Here is a 10,000-nt window from a genome sequence, read left to right as displayed (position 1 = left end):
ATTAGCTGCTTATGAGGAATCGAAATTCAGAGCATTTGCTCTTCCATCTCCCTCAACAACCTTTTGATTGACTCTGCTTAGATCTGTACAGCAAAGCAGATAAATCGACATGCCACATGCATGCGATGCTTAATCATTTGTAATAGCCATATTTGCCCTGACATACAATTTGCTATATCAAGCCAGTTTTTCCTTGCTCACCAGTGTTCTGCTGCTTGGCCTTTGCTTTATAAAACATTTAATAGTTTGCTTTAAATACATCAACATGCTGATATACGGTTGCCCTTTGTGTGCCTCCTGGAGAAATCGTGCACTTTCCTCCTATTGTGCTTTGCATGGTTTGTCATTGGGGAAGAGACCTCGTGTCGGGCAAGGAGGGGTATTAAGGTCTTGATTTTCTGTCTTGTACAAGCAGCTACTCCGTGCATAAAGGCCATCAGTCCTAGTGAAGGCTGGACTACTGGTGGGGCTACTGTCATCATAATCGGAGACAACTTCTTTGATGGCTTACAAGTCGTATTTGGAACTATGTTGGTCTGGAGTGAGGTAAGCTATCTAAATTGGTGGGCTTTGAACTGTAACATTTTTTCCATGAATGATTTTAACAAGCTGTCAATAGGCTATTGACATGAGGTACCATGAGGTTTTGTTTCACGGTGCCTTTTTAACCATGAATTCGCGTGTGACAATCGACTGCCCGGCCGGGGATGTACTTGAGGCACTTCATGGCCCTCTAGTGGAAGACTTGCTGCAGGAGGTCTCCCAGTACAATTGGACAATTAGTGTTAAAATTACCAGGAGTAGCCTTAAGGAGACATATGGAGGCAATTTTCATATGAATGATGCCCTGTGGCCTTTCCTGCAAACGAAAACCAAGGATCGTTTACAGAGCTTTCTCTAAAAAAACCTTTGTAGAACCCATATCTTCCAACGTGACAGCACGGAGGGAGAGTTTGGAGACAAGGAGCGCCATTGAAAGTCATTTCTGTGATTATGTAAACTGGCTGGCATCGGCCTTATCAGTGTCATCTTGATTTAAGGTATGTTTTCTGTACGATTCTTGTAGCTGATAACACCCCACGCCATCAGAGTTCAAACACCACCACGGCACATTCCAGGAGTTGTTGAAGTAACTCTGTCCTACAAATCCAAACAGTTCTGCAAAGGTGCTCCCGGCCGATTCGTCTACACTGGTAAGTGTGTGGTTTCCATTCTCCTCTTGGGATGGCAACTCCTGACGCACAGGAGTGAAAAATGCTGTTAAAAGCAGGATGTGTCTTGCAGGAAGTGTAGCTGGTGGTAGCTGGACCTCAAAAGACCTGTTCGTATGGGCACCCAGGAGCTCTGGTGCCCATCCAACCTCTTGGGTCTCAAAAATGTCCCCATGTCCTATGGGATCCAGCTCCCTCACAAGATGTCTCTTACTTCCTGTTTTCATGTTGGCCAGAAATAGATTAACAATGGTATTTCCTACTCTCCTCCAGCCAGAAAAAGGAGTTAAGAAGTGCTCAGTGATGCAAAACATTTTTCAGGCCATCTATCCAAACTTCTTGAACTTTTCTGAAGGTTCAGTTGAAGTTTTAGGCATCGGTTCAAGGAGCTGTTGTTGGATCCAAATGACTTTATCCAACCCTATTCACACTCTGTCTCTAAAGATTCCCTCAGACCTAAAACTCGGGATACAAACTCACAAGCCTGGGAATGATTTATTTATGCCAATTCTTTTAAATACATTTGATTTTAATTTATAATGGCACAAGAGAAAGTCGGAACTTTGTGGTTTTGCAGTGGTTTTAATATGAAAATTCTTATTTTGGGATGAAGTATTGCTGGCTTTTTATCTGAAATGTGTATTAGTGTTTTTCTGGCATTTTCCAATGAATTTTACTGAGGCGCAGGGAGGGAAAAGGGAGAAATAGCGATTTAATTTACTGTACTTTTGGATGAGGATTCTAGGTAATAAATTTGATCTGATGAATCAATCTCTCTTTTGAAAACAAAGAGCCTTAACTGTTTACTCGACAGACTGCAGGGATTCAGGGAGAGCCCTCGCTGCTTATTGGGTAGATAATGCAGATTGCAGATGATGTGCAGATGATGTGCATTTTGATGAATATTTTCCCACTAGACTGCAAATGTTTCTATCTATTAATTTAGATCTAATGGGAAAAGTGTGTTCCTGGGTAGTTTTAAGGGAGGACTTTTGCAACTGCTAATGCATCCTGGATATGCTTTTGTGTCTGCCTGATGTCTATTGTTGAAATGAACTTTTAAGTGATGGTAGCACCTGAGATTCCTGTATTCTCTCAATTCCCAAAGAAATCAAAACCTGAGCAAAAATGCTGGCATCCAAACCTGGGTTCCTCACTTCTGGCTGGTGAAGTAGAGACTATTTGCATTTATTGATCTTTAGGATTGGGTTTCACCAGAGCTTCCAAATGGGATGGCAGTGACTGTAGTGCTTTTGAGGCAGATTTATCCCAAAAGGCAGAGTTGTTTTGCTGCAAAGGTGGTGAGCACAGGTGGGGCTGTCACTGTTGTGGGCTTAGAAATGCTCTTATGAACAATATTTTTTATATATATATATATATATATATATATATACACACATATATACATATATATACATACGTATATATATACATAGACTCATAGATACACACACACACACACACACACATATATATATGTATACATGTAGAGTTCATACAAAGCTGCAGCTGAGGATCCTGAGAGTATGACAAGCTAAAAGAAGTGTCCAACAAAATACTAAATGAATGAATTAAAAGGCTCAGCCCAAGTTCCAGATATTTGAGCTGTTGGGAGCTGCTGCAGTTCCACGGCATGCAGGGAAGCGCTGCAGATTTGAACCAGATGATGGTCTGGCTCTCAGGGCAGAGCCTGGAATTCTAACTTGCTTTAGAGTAATGTTTTTAACTGATTTCTGGGGTGCAGATTTTGCAAATGTGGCTAATTTTGCTGTTTTGAGGTTCTTTCTAATGTAGAAGTGGAGCTCTTTCTAATATGTTTATGGAACTGGAAGGACAAACCATTCATTTTTTCCTTCTTGGGTTTGTCTTTTGTCTTTATTGCTGAGTAAAGATGTTCAAAAGGATCATGAGAATGTCAGGAGTTTCTCCCACTGGAATGAAATTGTAATAAAGTTATGTAACTAACAACACTTTAACAGGAATAGATATTTAAAACACCTTTGAAGGGCAACAAAAGCCAATATCCCAGCAATAAGGAAATAAAGAGAGAAAGCCAGAGCCTGCCTGACCGAGAAACTTCTGCTTTTCTTTATCCCAGAGTGATAGGGTGGCTGAGATAGTCTTTGGAAATTACAGCTGCCATTGAGAGGGAAGCCAAGCCTTGCTGTATTTCAGAAAATGAAAATGCTGTAGCCTGGCGGAGGGAGGGGCCGGGTCCCCAGGGCATCTGTTTCCCATCAGTGTCCCACCATGCTTGCAGCCTGGCTTGGCACTCTAACATTTAACCTTCCCAGCAGGAGGTAGACCATAGGGCAACAAGGCTGCGGAATAATGAAACAAGAGTGTAGTGTGGTGCACAAAGCCTTTGTGAGCACACAAGTTGAGACATTAAACCATCAGGGCAGGGAGATGCGAAAGTTCCAGATTTTTCTCCAAAGCCCCCATTAGCCCGGCGCAGAAGCAGGAGCACGCCAGCTCCCAGCAGGCAAAGGCAAGGCCTTTCCCCATCTATCCATGCCTTTTTGCCCGCTGCTTTCAACTATTATAAAGATACAATTACCTTGGGAGATTGTGGCAGTTCAGTTGATTAGCACGGTGAATTAAAAGAATGAGTCACAAATGACATGTCCGGCTCTTCTCTACTAGTCCTTTGTATTCCCAGTGTACCTCACCCCTGTTGTAAGAAGGTCAAAAATTAGAGAGAGATAACAATTTTCAAGCAGCTAGCACTTAGGAGCAGAATTAACAATCATTCTGTATGTAATTGCCAGTTAATAGTAAATTGCCTTCTAGACTGTAAAATGCAATATAAACTGGTGGGCACCTAAAATTAAATTAATGAGGTATTTGCTGCATTTAAAAGTGAATAGTGCAAATTAATAACTGGGTACAATACTTGTTTTAATACATATCGAGCGGTGCAGCGTTTGTTGTTTAATACTAATTTTAAAAGTGCTACCTGAAAAATTTGCTGTCTGTGGGTAAATCGAGTGGTCGGTGCAGGTTGTAGCCATAATTTTGCTGGTACAGTCTTCCAGGTTTCTAAATTAAATATCAGAGATTATTTTTTAATTAGAATATAAGCACTGCAGCCTTATTTGATTATGGAAAATTGTGATTTGTATGCTTTGAAATGAAATTATGTTACAGATAAAATTGCACCTTTACACACATATTTTAAGCTCTGCAGATTCTGTTGGTTTGCTCTCAGCTGAGCAGCAGGATTGTGTTTACAGTGTGTTTGTGCCACTGCCTTCCTGTTTCCTCTGTGTCTTGTGTGATTTCCCAAGCAAATAAAGGGTGCATAGCCTGATCTAGAGCATACCAAAACAGTTTCAAAGGATGATTTATTTGTGGCCGTTGGAACTTTTCATGCTGGCTGCTTCCACCCTAAGGTTTTTGTTGCCCTCCCCTGTTTTGACAGCTTCTTTGGCTTTGAGGCAATGCCCCAAATTGTCAGGAGGCAGCAGATCCCTTGCAGGGGACCATGGCGTGCCACCGCCACCGTGTCCCCAGCAGAGCAGGTGGATGTCCAACCCACGGACCCATTCCCAGGCTTGCAGTGCATTTGCTGCTGGATGTGAACATGACAATGATTGCTCTGCACAAAGCGTTGTGTTGGGTTTGGAGCCCATGAACCCATTGCTTGTGGCTCGGGGTGCCTCCTGATGATGGAGCGTTGGTGGCGCGGCGCGGCTGGCACGGCCCCAACGGGGGGAAGCCCTCTGCACTTGTGACATTGTCCAGGTTTTTGGGCTTGGCTCGCTCTCCCCTCGGCCCTTGGCTGCTTTCCTGGGCTGGCCCCAACCCCTTGTTCCCCTCTGAAAGATCTCGTGTTCCTCAAGTGTTTGGGAGATCTTTTGTGCACATTCAAATGCGGTTCTGTCAATGGCGCTGTTACACTGTTTAGAGTCAATAGCTCCCTTCCATCACAGCCAACACAAACTGGCTGTCTCATAGGTCAGTGCTCTTTAAACAAATTACTTGTATCCACAGAGCAAATGATTGTTAATTGCCTCCCACAAATCATACTATTTTTACTATGCTAAACTCCACGGCAAAGGCCTTAGTTAAATTTAAATCACCTGATTATTTCTTGTACATATTCAATTATTGCTCTGAAGGATGAAATCTGGTGACTTTGCAAGAGGAATGCTAAAAATATACAGAATGTATCCAGGCTTTTATTGGAAAGTCTTGAAAAAAAAAAAAGGCAGTTACATTCATTTTAATGAAATCCTCAGCATTTCTAATTCATATATATTGCATTTCTTTTTTTTTTCCTGTTAAGTGCTGTTGTCCTGAAGCAACTTACAGTCACCGTTATTACAGTATTGGTTATTTATTGATCAGGCCTTGTGTCAGTATCAGTTGTTAGCAAGCTGAAAAAAAAAATCAAGATAGAACAGATATTCTTGCCCTTTCTTCAAGCGAGGTCTCTATAAGTCAGTCAAAGTTTAGTGTTCAAGAGTCAGACCCAGAAAGTCTCTGTTAAAGTGTAACACTTCTTTATAGGCCTGGAGTAAAATGTATTTTTCTGAAAGCAATAAGTCAAAGGGGAAGGGATTCTGGTGAAGTGTCTATTCGTATAAGGAATGTTTTTGAGCATGACATACATTTTTAATTAATAGGCCAATGCTAAACATACAGACATGATTTAGTAGCATCAAGTCAATAGTGTGTTGGATAATGTATATTATATAATAGCTCTTTTTTAAACAGTAGCAATTCCAGGTTTATCAGGGTCATTGCTGTCCCCTTTCTTTTCTGTCTCAAAGGAGGCCAGAAGAATGAGACATACCATTTGTGCTATTGCACAAGTAGACTATTTGTCCTAATCAGTGACACCCATTTACTAGAATTGCTTAAAATGAACTATACCTCATACAGAAATCGCACATTTAGAGTGTTCCATTCATCATCGGAAAATTGAGGGCCAGTAAACTTTTCTGTTCCTCCAGCGGGATCATAGACATGCATCAAAATGTTAAAAAATGATTGGTGAGAGAGAACTGTCACCCATTTATCAAGGAAAAGGAACATTATTTGCTAATTTCCCAACCAAGGCAGTGACAGGGTGCTTCGTCTTTAGACCCATGGTGACCAACATGGCCTTTTTGTTATTAGTACAAGTCAAGCGCTTTTTGGCTGCTGCTAACAAGACACATTTGTCTATCATCAGAGAGTGCTTTATTTTTTTCCAAGTAGCTGTGACCAAAGTCTGCTCTGGGTGCCATGAGTGGCTGCACCTCGCCAGGTCGTGGTAGCACTGAGTCACAGCACCACTGATAAATCACAAAGTTTCCGTGTCAAGGTGAAGGTATTGACTCTGCTGTGCCCAAACTGACAAAATGTAGCAGCCAAGCGATGGCAATTCATCTTTAAAAAGAAAAAAAGAAAGAAAAAAAAAGGACAAAAGGGTCATCTTGGCTTCATGTAATAATCAGGAAAATTTGAGTGCTGAATAAGACCGTTGCCTTGTTTTCTCCAAGAAGGGGGAAAATGGCTTTTCTCTTTTATTTTTTGTTGCTATATGCAGTCTGGAGTTAAACAGTAAAATCAGTTTCCTGAATATTAAAATGTCTAATGCTATTTTTCTTTCCGTAACTTTAGCTTTACTGCTAATTTTTATGACTATAGCCTGATTGTACCACTTGGGCTGAAAACTTCCCCAAGTTTCAAATCAAGGAAAATAGGTGGAAGGACAGGAAATAAGATCTTTCATTAAAAATGTACTTCTTGTTCTTGAATTATGAAAGCAAGAGAGCAAACAGACAAATCTGGGTTGCATTGGAAGATATCCAGGTGAATTCCTGGGTTTGGCTGGTTGCTGCTATCCATGACACCAGTATTCCCATTAAATTAATTTGTACTCTCAGGAAAGTGCTGTGGAGATGAAAAGAAACATGTGGACTTTGTGGCCTTTGTGTTGAGAGCAACACAACATGGAAACTAGGAAAATATCCAGAAGCTCATGGTTAAGGAAAATAATGATTTTGCTGTATTTTGAAACTCATTCTGTTGCATATTCTGGCGCTACTACTGTAATTAAAATGCTTGGAAGTGTTTTCATGTGAGAAATCTGTGTGTTACAGATACATTCTTTTAGCCAGGTGATTTTCATGGAAGTTGATTTAAGGCACTGGCCGAGGCCTGAGGCCTCATCTGCATTAAAAAAAAAAAAAAAATTAATTATCACAACTGCAGTGAATGCAATTTTCTAAGGAAAAATGTCAAAAGGCATTTCAAAAATCGGTTGGATGTCCACTACTATTTCTATTTCACAAGAATTTCTAAGACTTGCAAGGTGAATATAAAATCCTGTGGATGCCCATTGATTTTTAAGTCAACTCCCATTGAAGCCATAGGAATTGGTGTGGATGGAGGAACTCCCTGGTAGAGCTGGGTCTCTCTTCTGGAGCTGGTTGAGGGTCAGCTGGTGCCGATCCCAGCTGGAATATTCCATCGTCATTTCCAGGGATCTCCACTGGCTGTGGGTGTGCCAGTGGAGCAGGAGATGCAGAGATGCAGGCAGCAGTCCCATCAACCCATGTTTGATGAATTCCCTTTGCTATCCCAGTCTTTTATAAGCTTGAAAGCTGCAATCTAGGACTGGATAGTTTCAAATTTTAATTGCAAAATTCCCAACTCGTTAAATTGCTAAGGATGGAAATAAAGGAATTTTTTTGGCAAAATCTTGAGAACTTGTTACATTTGGATGTGCATTATGACTCCTCAGAAAGCTCTGAATTTTGTTAGCTTAATTAAAAACCTTCAGCGCCTGCAGTTTTATCTAAGACAAATAACTTTGGCATACAAAAGTATTTTTATTTGGAATATTTTTTTATATCTGTATATTTTAGCATGCATAAATATTTTAAAATTTCCATTGAAGCCTAAACAGATAGTTTAACAGAATTATGAATGATTAAAATAATAACCCAGGCTTGCTTTCTTTTTTTGAAGTGGCAACATCCACTGTGCTTAAGCATTTAATAAAGCTTTTTATAGACTCTATGCATTCTGTGAGTTATTTGAGGTATTTTTCCAATATCCACAAGTAATACAGAGATTTCACAACTTTGAGTAAGATCTATTTTTGTTTAAATTATTATACAACAGAGGAATACAGTTGTAGGAGCTCTGTTAGATGATCTTAAGGATCTGATTATAAGTCCTATTTGTCTAAATATTATATTAAAATATGACAGTATTATATTCTTATGCTGGGTGATCGCTGCCGAATATAAATGGGGAGAAGTTGTGCAGAATTCCAGCTCTTACAGATGTTTGCTGAGGCATCACAGATTTCATATGGTTCTGAGATGGATAAATACCCCTGAAGAGCTCAGCCAGTGGTGACAGGCAAATGATCACATTTGCCATTTGCTGCCATCAAGCATCGTTTTCAGAGTACCTGAAATTCTTATATTTCATTGCTCTCGCATTCAGAGGACCTGAAATTCTTGTATTGCACAAGGATTGTGTAATCCAGCTCTGTGGCACAGCAGAATTTCAGGAAGAATTTCTGTTCTCTCAGGCTCTTGCAGCAGAATTCCAGCATAATTCTCTGAAATGTGTGTGGAAACAAGTGGATGGGGATGGATCCACACTGACCTATCTGTAAGGAGGAGATATTTATTCAGCTGTGTGGCCTAGCAAAGGAATAAACTCCCAAATAACACCCCAAATGCAAAAATAGATGAAAGCTCAGTTTATTCCAGTAAAATATATTTTAATTAGTAAAGTACCTTGGAGTATTAAGCAGTTGAAATGTACATTTGGCTGCTTTGATGTAGTAGCACATGGTAACACACTTTACTAAATCAGGAATATGCCTTATTTCTGGAGTACAATATTTTGGTATTTTAGTCATATGTTGTTTTCATAAAATGCCATGTTTTCTTGTAGTTCCATATGTGTTGGGCTGTGGGACTTCCTTGGCATGATGAGAGCGTTTATGATTTGATAGCACACAGATTTCCTTCTCCTTCACTGAAATAGTGCCAAGTCCCTCCCTTGCAATGTTCCCTGCTAAAAACTGGAATGGTTTGGGTGGGAGGGGACCTCAAAACCTGTCCAGTGCCACCCAGCCATGGCAGGGACACCTCCCACTGTCCCAGGGGCTCCCAGCCCCAGTGTCCAGCCTGGCCTTGGGCACTGCCAGGGATCCAGGGGCAGCCCCAGCTGCTCTGGGCACCTGTGCCAGGGCCTGCCCACCCTCCCTGCAAAAAATTCCTTCTGGGCACATTGCTGTGTCACCTACAATTTCTCATCAACCAACACCCCCAAGTACTTCTCCTTGCTGCTGTTTTTTTACTGATGTGACCCCAAATTTCTCACGATCTGCTCATTCTGTAACTTTAAATGATGGCAAATTTGTGGGTATTTGACCCTGGAAACTCTTCTCACACTGAAATGTGTGGTGTGATCTAATACAATAACTCCATTGACCAACACGCCAAGTGGGTTAACTCCAAGTGCTTTCCATTCCTTACTTCAGACTTCACCTTTAAAGTCTTTAAATATTTAAATATATCCAGTATCACTGGCTCTAAATATCCACAGCAGCGGTAGGGTGATGTCTGTACAACAGAGAACACTGGGGTCATGTCCATGTCCATGTCCATGTCCATGTCCATGTCCATGTCCATGTCCATGTCCATGTCCCAGGTGAGGCTGTCCCCTCCCTTAAATCCAACCATCACATGTCTCTCTGGGACCAGATATGTTTTCCTTCTATCCAGGTGCTCATGCAGTGGCCCTGGATGAGCACCTCTCCTGGATGT

General features: G+C 41.0%; 1 protein-coding gene across 4 annotated transcripts in view; it reads left to right on the top strand.

Annotated features, from left to right (window-relative positions):
• The window catches only part of EBF3 (EBF transcription factor 3), a 120,332-nt gene that overhangs the window by 85,981 nt on the left and 24,351 nt on the right, over positions 1 to 10,000 (top strand). For all 4 annotated transcript variants that reach the window (XM_066554283.1, XM_066554281.1, XM_066554282.1 and 1 more), the window contains exons 9-10: positions 416 to 546; positions 1,067 to 1,193. In XM_066554283.1, coding sequence (XP_066410380.1) covers positions 416 to 546; positions 1,067 to 1,193 — 258 coding nt within the window. The remainder of the gene's footprint in view (positions 1 to 415; positions 547 to 1,066; positions 1,194 to 10,000) is intronic.

Source organism: Molothrus aeneus, chromosome 8 (genome assembly GCF_037042795.1).
Source record: "Molothrus aeneus isolate 106 chromosome 8, BPBGC_Maene_1.0, whole genome shotgun sequence".
Taxonomy (NCBI): domain Eukaryota; kingdom Metazoa; phylum Chordata; class Aves; order Passeriformes; family Icteridae; genus Molothrus; species Molothrus aeneus.
Note: the sequence above shows the minus strand (reverse complement) of the source record. Positions and strands in the feature narration are given on the sequence as shown.